The following is a 21,932-nucleotide window of genomic DNA, read 5'->3' as shown; positions in this document are numbered from 1 at the left end:
ACAGCAGTGGAATGGTGGGTGGATGAAAAGGGAGATGAGAGCTAGAAGGGGGAAGGATTTTGCATTTTCATTAAGAAGTTTGGCCTTGGGAAGGGGGTGGGAGTGATGGCAGGTTTTGAGATGGGTCATGACTGGCAAATTAATAGTAGAATGGATCAGAGGGAAAAGAAGGTGGACTAGGAATTGTTTCTTGTGGGAGGTAGCAGGTTTGTGTGCTGTGGATGGTGGGATTGAAATCACAGGACAACAAAAGAAGGAAAGCGGGCCAGCAAAGGAGGTAGAAAAGCAAACACTGAAACATCGGAAAGTTAGAAGAAAACGGGCATATTCAATGTTCTAGAAGCAAAGAGAATTTAAGAGGGCTTGGCTAACCCCTTCAGAAAGATTAAGGAAGATGATATATAATAAAGAGGCTGTATGTATTGATGATTTGGAGAGGATTGGTGATTTAGGAGAGAGGAGTTTGGTGAGACGATAAGCACAGCAAGGGTTAGAGTGAGAAAGTAAGTGTGGATTATTCTTTGAATGTGTGATTATGAGAAGAAAGAGAACTGGCAAGGTAGCAGGAGGAAATGTGATTTGAAAGTCATCATTAATGGTAAGGATGACCTGAGGATGTTGAGTAGTGAACAACAAAGACTCTTCCTGGATTCAAATCCCAGCTCCTTTACTTCTTTGCTGTATGGCCTTGGGCAGGTTATTGACCTCTCCATCTGTAAAATGGAGACGATAATAGGGCCTCCCTCATAAAGTTGTTACGAGGATTAAATGAATTAATATTTGTTAAATTCCTAGAATAGTGCCTGGACGATGATAAGTGTCATATAAGAGGAGAGTGCTAGACAGAAGATTGTAGAGAGCGGGGGGCTCCTTGATAGCACCACAGACAGCTGGGAGGGGATGGAGCCCAGGGAATGGCAGGTGTAAGAGTGAGAAAGAAGGCTGCATTTTTTAAATTTATTTATTTATTTATTTGGTTGTGCCAGGTCTTAGTTGTGGCAGGCGGGCTCCTTAGTTGCAGCACGTGCGTGGGATCTAGTTCTCTGACCAGGGATCAAACCCGGGCCCCCTGCATTGGGAGCGCGGAGTCTTAACCACTACGCCACCAGGGAAGTCCTGCTGCATTTTCTCTAAGACTTTGCTACTCAGAGGTTGATCCTTCAGCCAACAGCACTGGAGTCGCCTGGGAGCTTGTTAGAAATGCAGAGTCGCAATCTCCGCCCCAGACCACCCGAATCAGAATCTGCCTTTTAAAAAGTCTCAAGTGATTTGAGTACACCCTAAAGTTTGAAAAGGACTGCTTAAGACAGAAGAGGGGAAGGAAAGGGAATACACTTTTCTCCAACCTGGGTTACATTACCTCACACAGTCCACATGTTTTCACGCTGAATGGATGTAAATTCAACCAAGTGCAAAGAACTTCGACCTTCTGTTCAATCCCTGTAGCTCTGATGGTATTTTTATTTTTGGCTGCGTTGGGTCTTCGTTGCTGTGCACGAGCTTTCTCTAGTTGAGGCGAGTGGGGGCCACTCTTTGTCGCGGTGCGCGGGTTTCTCATTGCAGTGGCTTCTCTTGTTGTGGAGCACGGGCTCTAGAGCGCAGGCTCAGTAGCTGTGGCTCATGGGCTTAGTTGCCCCGCGGCATGTGGGATCTTCCTGGACCAGGGCTCGAGCCCGTGTCCCCTGCATCGGCAGGCGGACTCTCAACCACTGCACCACCAGGGAAGCCCTCTGATGGTGATTTTAAATGGGTAGTTGTCAGGATCTATATACACAGACTTAGCTTCTCTGTTGTCCTTAAGAAAACTGGTGATTCTGGTTTGGCAACCAGAGTTCTAGAAAATTTTGAAGTCAAGGGGAGGGAAAGTGAGGGCTCTTTAGTAAAATGGCCTCAAGTGTTCTGGTAAATGTAGGAGTGTAGTCTTCCACCAGGAAGCAGAGAAGGGGTGGAGAGACAGTGATGAGAGCTGGAGGAGAGTAGATCAGCCTGCAGAAGCTGAGTAACACAGGGAGCCCAACCCGGCCACAGTGAGCTAGCAATCCTCAAGAGCGTCAGGGGTCACGATGATCCCTAGACCCTCGTGCTGTCTATTCTCTAAACCAAAAAGCTGAAGGAGTTTTAGACATTGAACGTGTAATGAAAAGAGCAGGGGACTCAGTGTCTGCAATTCCTGGATCGAAGATTAAGATAACGAGCGTGTGTGATAATTTTTAGTGATGACCGATAACGGTAAACACCGGAACTCAAACAACGTTCTCGTGAAGATTTCTGATTCTTATCTTCTGATCTCTAGTTCTAACCCTCATCTCTGGCACCCTGGGTACATCAGTAAACTTCTCCAAGACTATTTTCCCGTCTGTCAAGAATAACAGTACCTGCCTTACCTACCTCTGAATTGTTCTAAGGCTCAAAGAGGGAATATATGGACAGTTCTTTGAATCATCACCAAATATCCTGCTGGGTGATTTCATTAAAAATTAAGGCCATCGGGGCTTCCCTGGTGGCGCAGTGGTTGGGGGTCCGCCTGCCGATGCAGGGGACACGGGTTCGTGCCCTGGTCCAGGAAGATCGCACATGCCGTGGAGTGGCTGGGCCTGTGAGCCGTGGCCGCTGAGCCTGCGTGTCCGGAGCCTGTGCTCCGCAACGGAGGGGCCACAGCAGTGAGAGGCCCGCGTACCGCAAAAAAAAAAAAAAAAAAAAAATTAAGGCCATCTATTATGACTTGTAGCTTCTCCCCCACAAGATTTACTGTTTCCTCACCTGTTTTTTAATTCCTTTCTTGTTTCTTGGATAATGAACGATCCTACCTCCTTCTCAATGTGTGTTATCTTCTGAGAGTTTAAATTAAAAGTTGGACATTTTCAGTTACACTAGAAAATTCCCTTTTTAAATTTCTGATGGCTTATTTTTTCCCCCAGCCATTCCACTGATCCTTTAAAAATTCCTAATTATAAAATAGAAATTGATATGATTGCTCTTCAATATCACTTTTCATATTAGTTTGGAAATAATTATACATATAATTTACCTTAATAAAAGCAAGTCAAGGTAAATATTGAGTGGAATTTTAGCAAACAATGGAAATGGATTTTTTTCCATTCATGAAGTATTTTTAATCTTTTATACCTGTCTACTATACACACTCACACACACACAAGAAACCATTTTTATATTACAATTTAAGATTGGTGGAATTTGGGGTATTTTTAAAATTTTTTGTTGATGTATAAAACACATACAACTCCACAAGCTATTATGAAGTGAATATACCAACTGTTCAACCACAAACCTAAATTAAGAAATAAGACATCATATGTCCCCTCAGGTCCCCTCCCAATTACTGTCCTTTCCCTTCACCCCAAGATAAACCGCTGTTCTGACTTCTAACAACACAGATAAATTTTGTCTTGTTTTGAATAATAATTATATATATTTTCTTTTGTGTCTACTTCTTTCACACAACATATGTTTATAAAATTTATCCACGTAATTTCATGTAGCTATAATTTATTCCTTTTCATTGCTGTTTGGTGTTTCATTGTATGAATATGCCACAATTTATCTCTTCTGTTGCTGGACATTTGGGTTCTTTCCTGTTTTGGATTTTACAAATAATGCTGTTATAGACATCCTTGTACAGGTCTTTCATGCATATGTTTATACGTTTCACCTGAGTCATAGGATATCCATATATACACACATTCATTAAACACATAAAATAGAAATTCAGGCCACAAAACCACTTGCTCACTGTGAAAAATTAGATTGCATCATTTTCTTTATACTAATATTTCCTGTTTGTTTTTTTCTTTGGTCCTTTTAGGGTTTTGAATGAGTTTATTATGAAAAACCCTAGTTTGGAAAATAAAAAAGACCAAAGAGACCTCCAGGTAAGTCATTCTGAATTGAGAGCTGTTGCCCAAACTCTGTGTTTCTCAGTACTTCAAGTCTAAAATGGGGAAGTCAGATAAGATCATCTGTGAAGTTTTGTATGTGCGCCTGTGTACATACATAGATATAATGGGTTATCCTTGTTTCTTCAGGATGTGACTCATAAAATAGTGGATGCGATCGGTGCAATCGCGGGTTCTTCTTTGGAACAGACAACATGGCTGCGGCGAAATCTTGAAGTTAAACCTTCTCCCAAAATAATGGTAGATGGAACCAATTTGGAATCTGATGTTGAAGGTATTGATCGCAGACATTTAAGTTTATATTTGTAGGCATCTATTCACTAAGAATTTATTGCAGTCAGCACTGTAAGTACAGTAAAATCATCTCTTTTCTTGTGTTTAGCTTTTTTCAGCGGGGAAAAAAACCTAACCATATCTTTACCTGTCTTTTCTCTTACTTAGATATGTTATCACCTGCAATGGAAACCTCAAACATAACTCCTTCTGTATATAGTGTCCATGCATTGACATTACTCTCTGAGGTAAATAAACATTATCGGTTTTTTTCACATGAACTTTCAAGTAGACAGTTTCACAATTAAATATTAGCAAGTAATTCTTACAGAGAAGATTTTAATTTGAAAAACTGTTTTGTATTTTAAGAAATCACTACGTAAAATAAAGTTTTGACTTTGTATCCAGGTTAGTAGTTTGTTAAATATTAGTGATAATAACTTTAGATATTGCTCCCCCCCATGCACTGTTTTTTAGAAGTGTACTTTTTAAAAATGATAAGTGCTTTTGTTTCACAGTGTGGTAGGGAAGGGTGGAGGTGGTATAATGATGCTTGCCACTACAAAGCATTTACAGTTTACCAAACAGTTTTATATACATCCTCTGACATGCTCTCTTTTATACCCTGTCATCAGGGCATTTTTGTTTCCCCTTCACAGATGTGGTTACAGAGAGAGATGAGCACAGTGTGACTAAGACCAGACTGACAGAGTTGCAGCTCAATTCATGTGGTCGGGTTTTTCCCAGGCCACCTCGTAACCCAGTCAGGGGAAGGGAATACTGAGTTTCTAGTCTTAAATTTGCTGTTTACTCACTGTCACATTGGAAGGTTCTTAACCTCTCTTTTTCTCGTCTTCCCTGTCTTGGTTAGAAATAGTAAAATTTGCCCATATTTATATCCTGTAGTTATAACGGAGAAAACCATTGTGGCAGAAACCATTCATGTAAAAATGGCTTAGGGAGATTTGATTTTAGGTTTTTCTAATTTTAAGGTATTCTAGATTTTCTTACAGACTGAAAACCACCTCTAAGTGCTGTCAGTTTTAGCTCTCAGATTATACGTTCCATTTCATCTCTTAACGTTTTTTTAGGTTTTGGCTCATCTTTTGGATATGGTTTTCTACAGTGATGAAAAAGAACGGGTTATTCCTTTACTTGTAAATATCATGCATTATGTTGTGCCCTACCTCCGAAATCACAGGTACTATTACTATTTAACTAGATGTGTTAGTTAACTCATACTCTGTTAAAAATAAATTGTGTTCCTTTATTGCCATTTTTGGAATTACCACAAAATGACTTTATTTTTACCTTGAATTATCGTGATAAAAAAAAATTATTTCTCTTATAGTGCTTTCTATTTCCCATCAGTGCTTTAGGTAAATGTGACCACTTAGGTATAACGTAATATGGTGATTAAAGTTACAACATACAGGTTAAAGTGGTTTTCCTTCCTCCTAGTGCACATAATGCCCCTAGTTATCGAGCCTGTGTCCAGCTGCTTAGCAGCCTTAGTGGGTATCAGTACACACGGAGAGCTTGGAAAAAAGAAGCCTTTGACCTCTTTATGGATCCCAGCTTCTTTCAGATGGATGCCTCTTGTGTTAATCAGTAAGTCACCTTGCTTCTATTCAACATGATAATGCACCTCACAAAGTCTGTTGAAATCAACTACCATCTGCAAAGTAGAACACTTTTTTAATAATAATAAACAACAACAAAATCTTATTTACATATCATAATCCTTGTCTCTTTCAGTTGGAGAGCAATTATGGACAATCTGATGACACATGATAAGACGACATTTAGAGATTTGATGAGTGAGTATTGTGGGGTGACAACCTAAGCAGTGTCTTTCCTATACAGGATCCATTCGTATTTACTTTGCTCTTTTCTAGAAACTGTTGAATTAGCTCTTTGTCAACTTATACTTAGTACCCGATAGGAACATAATGTTAAAACTTAAAAAGGACAACATAGTTGATAAATAATAAGTAAAACTATTTGGCCATGTCAAATTTGTCTCCAAACTGTTTCCTCGGCACATAACATAGAACATGGCACTCAATAAGTAATCACTGAACAAAAAGACTGACATGTAGGGAGGCTTAGAAAGGCAGCAATAGGAACAAACCTAGCAAACAACTCCCTCTAAATCCTGGGGCTCTGGGGACTTCCCTGGCGGTCCGGTGGTTAAGATTCCGAGCTTCCGCTGCAGGGGGCACGAGTTCAATCCCTGGTCTGGGAACTAAGATCCCACACGCTGCATGGCTCGGCCAAAAAAGAGTCCTGGGGCTGTGTTTATCTTCTTGGAAGGAAGAAAGTGAGGGGCCAGAAAGGCCAGAATCGCTCTCTGCACCACTTCTTCTCTATCTTACTGGCTTATATATTAGGCTTCCTCATAGTATCTAATCTGGAAAAAAAAGGTGTTCTAAAAGTTTGAAAGTTATTAAACTAATGACCTTAAATAGCAGTGAAGTTGGATGAATCTGTAGAATTTCTTGTCAGTTCTTAACCCAAGCTGTAGTTTCCCCCTCTGGAAAAGGGACACCGTATTCTCTCTAATCTTCACAGGTTTGTTTTAAGGTTCAGATTCATCTATTTAACAGTTATTTATTAAAAGACACAAAATGGGCCAGGCATTATGCTCACCTTAATCCAACAGATAAGATTATTTCAGACAGTAGGTAAGAAGTTGTGAAGGAAATAGGGTGATACGATAGATTTTAAATAACAGCTCAAGAGCTCATATTTGATGTGAAACTAGAGAAACCAACCACGAGAAGGCCTAGGGACAGAGTATTCCGGGGATAAGGGACAAAAATAATAAAGGTCTCAGGGTAGGAACAAGCTCGGTGAATTCAAGGAAGAGCAAGCAAGACAGTGTGCCTGCAGAAGAGGGAATGGGGGCGAGTACGAGACATGAGGACGGAGAGCTGGGTAGGCTAGGCCTGGCCAGGCCAGAAATTTTTAAAGCAATGAGAAGGATTTCGGCAGATGGCCTAAAATAATAAAGGGTTTTATAAAATGGCATTGTTAGTGATTTTACCTTCTGAAACCTACAGTTCTAAATTTTTTTCTCTCTCCACATTGCAATTCCCACCCCTTGGTCTTCTGGCTTGTATATGCTAGATCTGTTTGCCAGTCCTTCTGCCTCAGAGAGGAGTCCCAAGTCCTCTACCCTGAGGTCCTCTCTCCTGGATGTCATAGGGTCTAGACTGTCTTAAAAACAAAAAACAGAATCATCTTTTCTCAAATCGTCTGATGACTATATCACAGCCTCTCACTTGCTTTTTTTTTTTTCTTCCAGCTCGTGTAGCTGTAGCTCAGAGCAGTTCACTTAATCTCTTTGCAAACCGTGATGTGGAGCTAGAGCAGAGAGCCATGCTTCTGAAGAGATTAGCATTTGCTATTTTTAGCAGTGAAATTGACCAGTATCAGAAATATCTTCCAGATATACAAGGTAAATAGTGGAAAACTGTTTATTTTCCAAATTTTTTGTTTCCTTAGAAATTACCTTCCGTAAGTTGTAAGTTGGGGTGAAATATACCAAGCGTTGGTAGATGGAGAATGTTGAATTAGAAATTTGTTCTGTTGAAACGACAAAAATTATCACCAGTATGTAAAAGAAATCAAACACTGAGTTTATAGGACTTGCCTCAACATGGTCTCCATTTTATTGTTTGGGTCAAATTTCCTAGGAATTCATGTTTGAGAATGAGGTGTAAGACTGTTTTACTGCAGACAGGCATATTAGTGGGGTTCTTTTGTTGTGGATGAGAGGTTATACACCTTTAAAGGAGGGGTCTGAAATAGAGGCGTAGCCTCTATTTTAGCTAGAAGTAGGTGGAGATCTAGAGTTTGGGGCCAGGGTTGGGGTTGTATAAGGCTCTTGATAACCTTCATCAAATGGGTTTGGTGGCTCTCTGTGTCCTGAAGGGTATCAGGGCAGTCATCAACCTGTGCCACCAGATGGCTCCATGATGGGAGTGAGCTTGCCCCAGGCAGTATTGTTTGCTGCTGAGTCAGTGTGCTTGTGCAGTAGCCAGCCTCAGCAGGCTGTGCGGGGATGGGGTTGGGGATGACAGTTGTCATCTCTTTACTGAGATTATTTCTCTCTCAGAAGATAAGTGACTCCTCCTTTTCTGACCCTTTATACCTAATGTCCAGTGTGCAACATGCACACTATTTGTCCTGTGATTTTTTTTTTTAAATCGACTAGATTGGTGCTACTCAAAGTGTGGTCCATGGACCAGTATCAGTCTGTTATTCCATCCATGATACGTTCAGAAATGTAGAGTAAGCATCGTAAGCCTTTACAGCAATGTGATAGAATCTGTTGAATCTAGTAATAAGAACATGGCATTGTATTTATCTTTTTTTAATTTGATTTTTTCTGGTAATTCGTTTTTATTATATTTTATGAAAGTATCAATCTGCAGCAGACTGGAAATTATTTAAAACGTTGATCATCATAGTTTGAGAAGTACTGAACTAGATTATATAGAAAAGTTTATATGAAAATGATTCTATTTTGGTATTGAAAATATACTGTATTTCTTTCAGAGAGATTGGTTGAGAGTCTCCGTTTGCCCCAGGTGCCAACTCTTCACTCTCAAGTGTTCCTGTTCTTCAGAGTGTTACTTTTAAGAATGTCTCCACAACACCTTACCTCACTCTGGCCTACCATGATCACAGAACTTGTGAGTTAATTTTAATTCAATTAGGTAATAAATCTAAATTATAAAACAATGTGACAAGCATCAACATGCTTACCGGATAAAAACTAATCTTGGAAGAGAACTGAACTCTAGTTAAGCCTGTTACTGAAAATTTGTACAGATGAAAATAGTAAAACAAGTCAGATTCTGTCTCCATACAGCTTAAACTTTGAAATATGCAACATTAGCAATTACTAGCTCCTTGCGAATCATGACCTCGTCTGATCTGGTTTAGTTCATTCTCAACTACACCAGAGTTTTAACTTTGTCATGGCTGCCAGGCCTGGTTCCTGCCTTTGGCAGCACCACCTTGAGAGTGATTAGAGATGGTTTAGCTAGATTTAGATGGCCTGACATAGGGCATGTATCACTCTTGAAGTGCAGCACTTACCCAGGTAAGCTGCTTCAGAGAGACTTTGACAAGATTTTGTAAACCCCCAAACAGTAAAACCTTCCTAAGTCCCACTACACCCATCCGTTCCCCTCCCAAACCATACCCTGTCGCCCTCATCTGAACAACGTGGGGAGCTGGGGAAAGAGATGAGAAAGGAAAGGGACGGGAATCTGTAACTCCGAAAACCCAGCATTATAACTTCCCCACAAAGAAATTGGCTTTAATATTTTTTCCTTTTTTAATAACTGTATCTCTGTTCCATAATCACCAAATAAGACCATGCTTTCGTCTCACCTCTGCCAAATTAGTAGCAAGGCTCTGTGCTGAATTTTCAGTTTTACTTTTGGAAACTAAGTATAATTTAAAGATCCTAAAGTTGTATCCTAAAATCTGTATTTGGATTAATGAAAATATAGCCTAAAGATAACTTGAAAGAAGGTTTAAATAAACATTTGACACTTTTTTCCATGGTCTTCAGGTACAGGTATTTTTACTGATGGAGCAGGAACTCACTGCTGATGAAGACATTTCACGGTAATATGTAATTCATTTTGATTTAGTCTTGTCAGTGTGTAGTATCCTAAAATCATCCAGAACGTTACTTTACAACTAGGAGGGTATAGACACTATTTTATCTGAACACTTTGTGTATTTAGTCTGTTATTATCCAATTGATCATATTTGGATATAATACAGTTACATGTATTCCTTAGGTATTTTAGACTGAATTAAACTATCAACATGAGTGGCCTTTGGCCTCTAGACACAAATTTAGTTTAAAGCAATACTGTTTCAGCTATGTGAGCAGTATTGGTTTTAGTAGGTCAGATCTTTTTCCTAAAACATTCAGCAAAACCTATTATGGCAGATAACCTGTAACTAAGGTATACAAATGTCCATATCTTCCAGGATGATCTCCATTTAATGTACCAAAATTTGGGGTTATTTTTAGCAGAAGCAGTTTATTAATATGTGGCTAAATATAATTTATTTTTATTTAGGAATTTTTGTACAAATAAGTTTATAAATTAAAAAGTTCCTTTAACACTGTGTGTCTTAAATATATTTTACTCTTCTTTAATACTAGGTTTATAAAAGAGAATCCCCTATACTAATAACTGTGTTGATTATTATAGAAAGTTTCCCTCCCACCATCCTTGCAGAAGGACACTGGGTAGTAGGGAGGCCTCCTGAATTTACAGCTTGTATTTTTATACTTCTCGAGTATAACAAGTTATTCTCTACTATTTTTACATTCTTAAAATTTAAAGAAGAAAAATTAATTTTTGATTTGAGAACAGTAATATTAATTTAGTCATGAACTTGCTTACCGATTACTGGTACATTTATCAGAATGATTATGAAAAATATTAGCTGGCACTTTGAGATTTTCCAGGAATTACCTGTGAGTAAGTGGGTCCAGCTGCTGACAGCACTGTCTCCTGCTTATAGGACTTCAGGCCCCTCTGTGGCTGGTCTGGAGACAACCTACACAGGAGGTAATGGCTTTTCTACTTCATATAACAGCCAGCGGTGGTTAAACCTCTATCTTTCTGCTTGCAAATTTTTGGATCTGGCTCTGGCATTGCCCTCCGAAAATCTTCCTCAGTTTCAGATGTAAGTAAAATTAAGGATATTAAATGGGTATTTTTGAAATGCATTTGCTTTGGTTGGTGACATCTAAGATAAAGTTTTTTTGTGTAAGTTGAAGTATTCATAATTTTTATTAAAATGTAATTGTTTTGGCAGGAGGATGGTAGGGCAACAGTTGTTGGAAGGTATCGGAAATGGCCGTTGTGGGTATATTAAGACTGACAGGTCATTCAGTCAACAAGTTGAGTAGGCAGCACACGTGAGGCAGCCGGATACATGACTTAAGAGCTTCAAGTCCAGTGTAGGAGACGTGCCGTTAACACACCATGGGTGTTCTGAGAGCACCTGTGCAGGATGCTGTGAGGCCACACAGCGGAGACCCCTCTGAGCTCTAGGGGTCAGAGCAGGCCTGAGGGGAGTTTTACACTGAGGAGGTGGGGTGATGGTTGGGGGAAGCAGGGGTGAAGACTTAGAGGTTGGAATGGCCCTGGTGTGTCTGCAGTGTGTCTGAAAGATCAGTATTGCTGGAGCAGCATATTGAGATATGAGGCTGGAAAGGGCCCGAGTTACATGACTTACAAGCTATATTCGAGAACTTGGACTTTAACTAAGGACAGTGGGAAGCCGCTGAAGCATGAATTTTAAGGAGTGAAGTGATGTTATCAGTCTTGTGTTTTAGAAATTTTACTTTGGCTATGTAGTTTGGAGAAAGGATGGGAGGTGGGCAAGACTGGAAACAAGGAGGCTCTTCTTTCAGATGATAGTGAATTGAACTAGAAATGGCAGAGGGGAATAGGGAGAAAATTAATGTAAGTTAAATGCCTTGTTCATAAGTGCTCAAAAATATTTAATTATGATTTTTCATATTTAAATTTTTAAAATAATAGGCAAACTATATGATTGCTTTATCACTATGTAGCTAATTTGAGAATTTATCCACATGATCAAATATGTATTTATATAATATATAAAATTGTGTTATATTATTCTTCTGGATTGGAATATTAATAGGATAAAGAGTAAGATACCAGAATCTTTTTTCTGTATTTGGATATACTTAAATCTCTAAAAATTTCTGTTGCACAAGCTTACTTTTCATTAAATTTAATGGTAAGAACTAGAAATTTTTTTACATTTATTCCAGTTCCTTTAATTTTGTTTTTCCATTTGAAAACCATATATATCCACTTCTTAATGAATTTCAGTGGTTGGGTGTCTGTTAAACTGTTGTCACTCCTGAAGAAGTTCAGAAAAGGATACTAAGCAGAATTGTAGGAAAGTGGCCAAAATTAACTAGGATGTTTATGTTCACAGAGGTAACAGAAACTACAGTCTTCATGCTCTAGGGAGAGTGTTATGCTTACAGCAGTGACCTTTCAGCTTCTGTGATGAGAAGCAAAATGAGTTTATCCTCTTTACTTGTCAAGAATCAGAAAAGAGAGAAAAATGCTGTAATATCAACTACAGTTTTTTTTCTTTTAACTACTGTCTTTTCAAAAAATCTATAAGGTAATAAAAGATAACATGGAGAATTTAATAATCTTGAAAGGGTAGTATCTTTCTGAGCATGATTTTCAAAAGTTTAAAATATTTCATAATTTAGTTACATACAATTTTTAGTCTCTGTGACTAAAAAATACCATAAAGATTGAAAGGCAGCATCGAGTTGGGAAAAGATATTTACAATGTATATGACCAAGTCTAACTTGCTTAATATGTAAAAATGGATAACACAACAGAAAAATGGGCCAATGACAGGATTAACAAATAGTTCAGAGAAAAGGAATGGCTCGTAAAACATACGAAAAGGTGCTCAGTGATACTCATAAGAGAAATCCCAATTAAAGTTGCTAATAACTATCAGAATGCTGAAGATCTAAAAGTGTACTTCTTTTACCCTTAACAATAGAGACATTCTTACTCTTGTTGGAAGAGTACATTGATATTGTCTAATTTTTCTCCAGAGGTTTATATTTACCAAAATTCAAAATACGGATTCTCATTAGGCCCGTAATTCTGCTGTATCCGAGGGTTTCTCCACTCACCGTCCTCTTGGACACGCATAAAAGTCAGCAGTTACGTAAGCGTATCCATTATGGCACTATTTGTAATAGCTAGAAATCGGACAGTCTAGGAGACTGGTTGAATCAGTACCTTCCAGCACTGGAGTACTATGTAACTGTTAAAAAGGATGCTGTTTTATATGATGTTATCTCCAAGATGTGTAATTAAAATAAGCAGCAATCATTTTATTTATTAAAAGAGGAGAGGGTTGCTTGTGTGACTGTGTGCTCTTTTATGCATAATAAAACTCTGAATGGGTATATACGAAACTGGCAGTATTGGTGGAGCCTGTGGTGGGAAGGGGACTACCTTTCTTTGGTTTGCCCTTTTATACTGTTTGAGTTTTTTCCATGGACAGATATTAATTTTACTTATTAAAGACAAAATTTAAAATAAATGTTGGAGATTTTTATCTATATAGTAATGAATGAGCATGGATACATTTGTCAAGTTACTTGTGTTGTGCTCATGGAAAAAATGGTGTTGAGTACTTTCCAAATTTCATTTGTTCGTTACAAATGTTCATGTACTCATTTCAACTCTATGAAGTAGTTAATATTGTCCCTATTTACTGGTAAAGGCTCAGGTTAAGAAACATGCCCACGGTGACAGGGCTACAAGTGGCACAGCTGGTATGTGAATCTGTGTAAGTGGTGGGGTCATGATGTGTCTACGGGATTTATGTGGCCTTGTCTTAGATGGCACAGCGTGCATCTTACCAATATTGGTGTCATTCTCCTACATGTAGGTACCGATGGGCCTTTATTCCAGAAGCCTCAGATGATTCCGGTTTGGAAGTGAGAAGGCAGGGCATACATCAACGAGAATTTAAACCTTATGTAGTACGACTTGCAAAGCTTCTTCGGAAAAGGGCAAAGGTACTGCATTCTTTTTAAAATTTGTTTTTGTTAAGTGTAAGAAGATAAAATTTGTAAAATATACTTATATCGTATCTTATGTGCATCTTCCACTGTGCGTCAGGCTAATTAATTACAGATCTTTACCCAAGAAAATAGTAGTGAGTTTCTTACGTTCATCAGTAGGCCTCTGTTACAAACCTTTTGTCATCTTTTCCTTGCATTCAGAAAATTTCAAAAATAAATTGTACAATCTGGGGACGATCTGGGTTGTTTTGCGAGCCCTAGTTTGTAATATGTGCTTTGAGTGCTCAGAAATTTTCCACTCTTCTGGGGTCTCCTATTCAGGCAGCAGCTCCTAAACCACATTCCACACACTCCAGAGATGGAATGGAGGACAGTGTCCTTGAAGGACATGCGGAACTTGATTTCAAATCAAGTTGTTTCTTTAGGGACTAATAAGTAAAAGAAGAGATGAAAGTTGAGTCCAGAGTTTAGGAGAGCACTTGGGTACTTTCATGTTGATATTGCAGGGTTGGAAAAAATAATCATGACAACGAATCCGGAAGCAATGTGATTATAGGCACACGTACTTTGTCATCCCTGCATTTCATTAGTAATGACAGTTTTTATAAAACTCCTCCCTTATCTAAGGAATAAACATGACAGTCTTTTGCACAACACTTGTCCCACAGAATATAAAAATGTTTTGATTGGAAAGCATTTTCCCATCCAAAACACCTTAAACAAGGTCTTCATGGCCAAGCCCACTTTTCACTGGAGCAAAGGCTATGAGCTCTCCTCTTTCCTTCCACAGGACGAGGAGGACTTTAAGACAGTGACATTGGAGGGACTGGAGATGGCCAAGCATCAGGTGAGGGTGGCTTTTTGATGCTTGTGGTATGGCAGCAAAAGCTGCCACCTCTGGACCAAATCTTGAGACACAAACCCAGGTCTGGCTTTCAACAGGACAAGAGAGGTAAACAGGAAGGAAGTCTTTAAGTGTAGACTGTTGCAGTGAAAGGAGAAATAGTTCATATGGAAACATGTTTGACTTGTTAATTTTATTATTGAGGAGGTGGTGTAGCTCTGATTAAGAAAAGCAGAAACACTATAAAACAAGTGCACTGTTCTTGGTCAAGAGCTTAGTAAAAGTCCTCTTAAAGGTGCATCTTGACAAGGATATAAACAAAAGGTTACATCATAGCTTCCTTACATTTGAAAATCAGCTATGTAGAGGGTTCAAGCATATTACTCGTTTCCCCTCAGAGTAAATGCATCTCTGTAGACCCTTTCGTGACTATTGAATTGCACTCTGACTCAGGGGACTGACGGTGGAGTGGTCATCAGTCCCGGACCGTCATTAAAGCCAGTGTTATTAGGTGAGAGAAAGGAAAGCGGTTTCGTACTAAGAAATAAACTAATAGCTGTTTTTTCTTTTTCCTTTTTTTTTTTAAATTTGGCCATAGATAAAGAACTAGATGATCTTTTTTTCTTGTTTGCTCCTGTAGACTTCTGAGAAAGGAAAACAGATTTAAAACAGGATTTTATTTTAAAATAAGCAAACATTGTAAGCACACACAAGAAAATAAGCTGGATTTTGCATGTTTTCTCCACTAGGAAACTAGTGATATTAAAACAATGCAAGTTTCTCAGCAACATCTCATCTTAGAAGGCAAACTCCATTTGTTAACAAATATGACAGACTATAATTCTGCTTCCTAAGTCCCACTTGATAGTTTTTTCTCTCTAATTCATTGTTTGTCTTCATTATCTTTACTCAGTGTGTTTTCAAATCTATGATTCTGCCCCAGTTCAGACATCTTCAGTTCTCTCAGAACTTTCTCTAGATAGACCAATGTCTACAGCTGTGTGTGTACAGTTTAGCTGGCATCTCAAAGTAGCTACTTGAAGTACGTAAATTGTCGTGTTAATGCAGTTGACAAGAGTTTTCACATACATTCTCTTCATCGCCCCATCTTATAAGTGAGGAACTGTTCTGTACTTGCCCAGGACACCCACAGTAAGCAAGCGGCAGAGCCAGGGCCCTGACCCTGGCGTTATTCTGACTCCAGGTCCAGCTTTGCTCCCATGTGGTTTAGCACAACACAGAAGCGCATGGCAGGGTCTCTCCTGGGAGTTCCTTTCCTTTCTCTGTGCTGATAGTAATGATTCACTGTGGACTCTGCTGCTGTCTTGTGGCAAGTTTAAGCCATTTGGCCACAAGGTAATTGACTGACTTGCTGGTAGTGAAATGTGTAAGACTCTCTGTCCCTTCTTCAGTCATTTTGACCTAGTCCTCGGATACATTGGTGGGGATCCAGAAATCTGGGAGCTTTTTGAGTATATGCAAAGCACAACATGAACTTTTGGATTTGACAGTCCCTATGCAAAACTAATTCAGCTAATAACTAAGCTTACTTGTGCATTCAAGTTGGAAAATATTACTAAAGTGTTAGACCCTCAATGTACAATTAATAATTGGCACCAGAAGGCCTCAGTTAGAAGCAAACATTTTAGCAAGTCTGGAATGGAGACTTAATGTCATCACTTGTATTCATTTCTTAACTCTGTTTGCTGATCTTTATATTCTTTTAAGTTTCCTCACATACTGCATCGTCTGTTGGGAACAATCGCCTTTTTGTTTTCTGCAGAAAAACCCGGAGGAGGACAACTCAGGGAGAGCGCTGGGCTGGGAGCCGGGGCACTTGCTGCTCACCGTCTGCACGGTGCGCAGCCTTGAGCAGCTCCTGCCATTCTTCAACGTGCTCAGCCAAGTCTTCAACAGCAAAGTCACCAGCCGATGCGCAGGACACTCAGGGAGCCCCGTCCTCTACTCAAACACCTTCCCGAGCAAGGACATGAAGCTGGAAAACCACAAACCATTTTCCAGCAAAGCCAGGCAAAAAATAGAAGAGATGGTAGAAAAAGATTTTCTGGAAGGGGTGATAAAAACTTGAGCAACATAGTGGTTCCATTTAGTTTAAATGTAAATGTAATTATTTAAAACAAACATTGCTCTGAGTTGTATAGTTTCTTTTTGTTTTCTTTTTTTTTTTTTGTATGTAACGAAACACGTTTCAGGTTGTATTTAATTTAAATATTTGTAAATAAGAACGAATGTCTGACTGTGGCCTGAATCAAGCTTAAATATTACGGGCGCATATTGATTATGGTGCCTAAGAGAGATCTATATATACATAAATAGTCCATTATGGTCCATTGTTTTACTGTCCTGAGTTGTCTTAAACCTGCCAAATACACACTGCACATTTTTTCTATTGGTTTCAGGCTTTGTTTAATTTAGATTGGTTGGGGATTTTTTTTCTTTACCTTATTAACCCACATTCTAGTATCAGAAAGCCATCACTTCTCTGTCAGAGGCTTGGTAATGTATTACAACTCGTTTCTCCCACATACCTTCTCCCACATACCTTCACTAAGAGGAGTAATGAATAATTGAAGCCTGGGCCACACATCCTTCCTTGTAAGTGTAGCACGAGCATCTCAACCTCGGTACGGAGTACAGGTGTATACAGCCTCCACAGTCACAACTCTAAATTCCTGGTGATGTTAACTGAAGAGAGGTAAGTCATCTAAGAATTGTTCTGGAGACTCTGCTATGAAAAAATTGGTTATATGAAGTCTTCTCCAACCTCCTCGCGTTTGTATTAACAATGGTGAGTATTAGTACTGCAAAATGACTGAGGTGACAATGACGGAAAAGACATCACATGGAATTGGTAATAAATAAAGTTTAATTTTCTAGCAGCCTTCATGAATTTTTCCTTGCATATATTATAAAGTTAATGACTGAATCATATACTTAAGCTCCAATAGTTTACATTAGTGTGATTGATATTAGGGGTAAATTTCAGTTTTTAAAAAAACTAAATTTTAACAAGTATAAGGGCTTACCCATTTCTAAAGAATGATTCTCGTAGTGTTTGTTTAAGAAAAATAATCAGATCTAGAAATAATCCAGTAAGGTACAGACTAAACATTTATGATTATGTGTTTGAGCCTGTCACAGTAATGGCAGTACTATTATCCTGTAAAAAGTTTTTAAAAGTCTAGTTTCTAAAAAATATAAAAATTGTCCTCAGAAACCTGGTTGAGGTCTTTCTCCAATCCCTCCAGCCAGCTGAAATACTGCCAAGCTCACTTCATATGCAAGGCTGTCCGCATTTTCCTGCAAATTACATGAAAGGATATTAGATGAGAAAGACACAGCATCTACCAGGTTACTTGCAACTTTAGGGGAGGCAGCTTTCTGATTCTGATTCACTAACAAATATTCAAATGAGAACTTTTTTTCATCTTTCAGTAACAAATTACAAGACCCTCAGATAAATGGAAAACAAGTCAGTCTTCTAAATCGGGTAAGTTCCTAGTTAACTAATTTTATAAGCTGCTTTGATTATCATGCTAAAGCTCTGAATAAATTCAATAGAACCTAGTCCTTAAAGGCCAGAAGGCCACAAGCAGCCTAAAGAGTAAGCAACTCTTAAGGCCCCATCCTCATCCACTAGGGATATTTATTCAGTATATTCTGGGACGGCCTAAGCTTCTGCAGAAAAGCTACTGTATAAGTTAACGGTAAATACCTCCTTCTGAGAGCTATTTACCTAGTCACCCCACTCTAACTGCCTCAGCTGAGCAAACACTTTTAAGTCTTTGACCCTATCAAGAAAACAGAGGCACAGAGCAAGGTGTCATTTAAAGGAAATATTTTGAAAAACAAATTGAAAAGTCCAGAGACAAAGATGAATTTCAAGCAGTATGGATGACGGTACCAGTTGATTTAGAAATGGACTTGAACTAACCAGCTATTTTCATAAAGCAACAGGATGTTTTTTAAATGAAGGAAAAAGGTATACTCCACTTCAGGATGCATATGCTTAATATGTGTCAAACTAAGTACGGTTTAGTACACTAGGTATTTATTAGTTATTCATGCAGCAGTTAGAAATATGACACTTTCAGGAAATCTAGAATAAATTATAAGAAAAATATTTGGGGGAATTCTGTTCAACTGTGTAACTACTACTGATGAAAATAACCTAAAAGGCTCCATAAATCTCACACATTAGAGATTCCAACACCATTAAAATAGTTTTCTCTCCTGCTGCCTGCCCTCCTCCACCTATGTTAGACTCTCACTGCACATTCCTCCAATAGAATTGTCCCAGCTTACCTGCGAGTCCGCTTCTGCATAGACTCGGACTATGTCTTCGGTACCAGAGGGCCGGACAAAAGCTCGAGAAAGCCTGTACTTCTTCACCAGCTCATTGATGGCTTCCTGGAGTCCTGGAGGTTTAACTGCTTGTCTTTCGGCATCTGTGGTGCTAATAACTTGCCTGTCTGCAACCTAAGCACAAGCATTTCTCATTTGTTACCATATCACACTCCCTTTCACAAGCTTAACCCATTCAACCTAATTCCCACCAAAAGATTATGGCCATTTCATGTCAACAGGAACAGGCCCACATTTCAGCTTACTGTACCACAAAGAGTACAGCACTGAGATTTCCACACTGTATTACAGTTATTACTAAAATAATGGCCAGTAAGTACTGTATGACTTGTCATTGATCAAATAATCTTAGGTACTTAAAAAAGAGGGTCATAAGAATCTCCGGAAAAAACTGATCTGAACAATCGGCAGCCGTTTCTGTGAGCTCTGGCTTCCATATCTCTGTCTTTCAAAAATTCTGTTGGTGAATGTGTAATCTGGTATAAATCTGTATAGAAATCAACCAGCAATTTATCTGAAATGCCTTTAAAAATTCTCTTTCAGCCCACAGATTCTACCTGTCAGCATCTAGCCTCTGGAAGTACTCTGTAAACCAAGAATAATGCAGAGGAAATATTTACAGTTCACTCAACAGGCTATCCAGGACTCGCTTCCAAATAATATTAGGGACATGGAGGGCACTTGTTGAAATCTGTTCTCTCTACACATGTATCTTTTAAATTTTTTATAATAAAATCTTTTAAAGTGATACATAATATCATTTATACTAAAGTTGGAAACCAGATACTTCTAAATAACAATAGAATGGTTAAGAGCGATTCTGTAATTTTTAAAGATGTGAGAAAATAGTCTTTTCTATGCAGTATCTATTTACAGAATGCAATTGTTTTAGTTAATTTTCAGAAAAGAAGTAATTTTAAAATCTCGCTCACACCTTAACTTTGAGCTGTCTGTTTGGAAGATCTGTATAGAGGGCGTCCCACTGCTGTACGGTCAAGCCCTTCAGAGCCAAGATTGCCTCAATCACCAGCATGTCAGAAATAGCATCACCAGTTGCCTGCAAGATGCAGAAGCAGAATACAAGCAGAGCGTGGATATGAAAGCTTCTGTCTCAGAAAACTAATCGCCATGTCCTGGCTGCCCTCCCCACCCCACCCCACCCCCGCCCCCAATGCAGGTAACTGACGGGGGTAAATACAAACTACAACGAGGGAAAAAGGTATCCATGGAAGACAGCAGTAACAGGTCTACCAAGAATACTGAGACGAGCCTGCCTTTAATCTTCCTGCTCATCTGTGAAGTGTAACGAACTCTTAAGGTTCCAGCATTAACACTGTATGACTCAAAATTTTACTTACAACTGATCCCTTTTGAGATACTATTGCCACGATGATGGAAGGCCTCATGCATGGTAAAGTGGAGAAATAGGAGCTTTGGTGGTAAGACACACCTAAAGTTGGATCCATACTGTGCCACTGAGTCGCTCTAAGTAAGTCTTTGTTTCTTCATTTATAAAACAGGAATTATAGTGACCCCTCTCCCTCTGTTACTGCAAGGATTACACAGTGAGGTATGGAAAGTGCCCAATATGTGCAGGACCCTCAAATATTAGTTCTTTTGCTTTCCGCTAACCTACACTTTGCTCTTCCATTGCCATATTCTCCACTCCAATCCAATAATCTGACCCACATATGTGCCTTGTCAGAGACTATTTTTCCTGAATTCCCTTGAGAAGGCTGGTTTCAAAACATATGCTTAGATACATTTAGTAGCTGAATCTGTTGACTCCAGCTATAAGCTACTCATTACTTGAAAATATGAAGCACATAACCATTGTCACTGCATTTCAGTATAAATCTAAATTGTTGCAAGGAAGCCGCCACAACTTCTCCACTCTGATGTTTTATACAGCACGTTATTCTGTCCACCTTCTGAATAATGTAAAAGTAACCAAGAGTCCACCACCCCCTCGGTTCTGACCTGGTTAAACAAGTCAATCACGTTTTCAAGCATCTTAGCAGCTTTCCTTTTCTTATCTTCTTCTAATTCTTTTGCTAGTTGTTTTATCTTCATTTCAGCAGCTTTACTAAATAGAACCTACAATCAAAGCATAACAAAAATCAGAAAACACTATCCATGCCCCAGTCTTACGTACGATCATCCCAGCTAAACTGCTTTTGAAACTCTCCATGACTCTGGAGAAACTGAGGGGAAAATGGCAGCCTTAGAATGTATGAAATTAGTATAAAAGACCAAATCAGAACTCAGAAGATATTACAAGGGGGGTGGGGGGGAGTTCCTTCATGGATTATAAAATTGGGTTATCAAAATGTAAAGATTACAAATAAAATATCCCATTGGCAAAGGAGAATGCACATGGTGAGTTTATGATGTTGCCCTCAGCCAGCTGAACCAGTGCTGGGCAACCAGGGTTCCTTAAGCCTTATCTGTATCCATTTTACTTTGAAGAATATAACTCACTGCAATTAGTACAGTTTTCTTGTCCTACTAAGCAAAAGTAGAAAAGAGGTTCATCTTATATATTACATTATGGCAAACAGTGCCATGATGTTTAGTATAGTAAACATCATGTTGCTCAGGATTCCTGCCCTTCTGAATTGCCTCGCCCATGCATGATTTTAGTGCCTTCGGAGGCCCAACACTAAAGAGGAAGAGCTACACTACATTCAGCCACTTGATGATATACAAAGAAGTTTGCTGGTAAACTAAGATGCACACTGGTCACTTGTTTTGTGGAACCACGGCCATTTCCATTCATTTACCCTCCACCAGGAGACCTGAGCAGATGCGACATACCTTATGGCCTGTGAAGACTAAAATATTTACTATCTATCTATC

The 21,932-nt window shown here is 38.9% G+C and overlaps 2 protein-coding genes across 16 annotated transcripts in view; one reads left to right on the top strand and one right to left on the bottom strand.

Moving 5' to 3' along the window:
* Positions 1–17,852, top strand: part of DOP1A (DOP1 leucine zipper like protein A) — a 111,331-nt gene extending 93,479 nt beyond the window's left edge. For 5 of the 12 annotated variants that reach the window (XM_049695323.1, XM_049695326.1, XM_049695324.1 and 2 more), the window contains 13 exons: positions 3,824–3,890; positions 4,044–4,188; positions 4,356–4,435; positions 5,279–5,388; positions 5,649–5,798; positions 5,946–6,007; positions 7,498–7,650; positions 8,754–8,890; positions 9,781–9,836; positions 10,755–10,919; positions 13,708–13,837; positions 14,634–14,690; positions 16,471–17,852. In XM_049695323.1, coding sequence (XP_049551280.1) covers positions 3,824–3,890; positions 4,044–4,188; positions 4,356–4,435; positions 5,279–5,388; positions 5,649–5,798; positions 5,946–6,007; positions 7,498–7,650; positions 8,754–8,890; positions 9,781–9,836; positions 10,755–10,919; positions 13,708–13,837; positions 14,634–14,690; positions 16,471–16,776 — 1,618 coding nt within the window. In that variant the 3' untranslated portion in view covers positions 16,777–17,852. Of the gene's footprint in view, positions 1–3,823; positions 3,891–4,043; positions 4,189–4,355; positions 4,436–5,278; positions 5,389–5,648; positions 5,799–5,945; positions 6,008–7,497; positions 7,651–8,753; positions 8,891–9,780; positions 9,837–10,754; positions 10,920–13,707; positions 13,838–14,633; positions 14,691–16,470 lie in introns of those variants that run through there. The other 7 variants (XM_049695327.1, XM_049695329.1, XM_049695330.1 and 4 more) reach the window with 4 other exon arrangements.
* Positions 16,850–21,932, bottom strand: part of PGM3 (phosphoglucomutase 3) — a 26,328-nt gene continuing 21,245 nt past the window's right edge. For 3 of the 4 annotated variants that reach the window (XM_033428540.2, XM_004270082.3, XM_033428542.2), the window contains exons 10-13: positions 21,054–21,170; positions 20,008–20,130; positions 19,014–19,187; positions 16,850–18,008 (exon numbers count right to left, since the gene is read on the bottom strand). In XM_033428540.2, coding sequence (XP_033284431.1) covers positions 17,919–18,008; positions 19,014–19,187; positions 20,008–20,130; positions 21,054–21,170 — 504 coding nt within the window. In that variant the 3' untranslated portion in view covers positions 16,850–17,918. The remainder of the gene's footprint in view (positions 18,009–19,013; positions 19,188–20,007; positions 20,131–21,053; positions 21,171–21,932) is intronic. The other variant, XM_033428541.2, reaches the window with a different exon arrangement.

Source organism: Orcinus orca, chromosome 12 (genome assembly GCF_937001465.1).
Source record: "Orcinus orca chromosome 12, mOrcOrc1.1, whole genome shotgun sequence".
NCBI lineage: Eukaryota > Metazoa > Chordata > Mammalia > Artiodactyla > Delphinidae > Orcinus > Orcinus orca.
The sequence above is the reverse complement of the archived record's forward strand: the minus strand, read 5'-3'. Positions and strand labels throughout refer to the sequence as shown.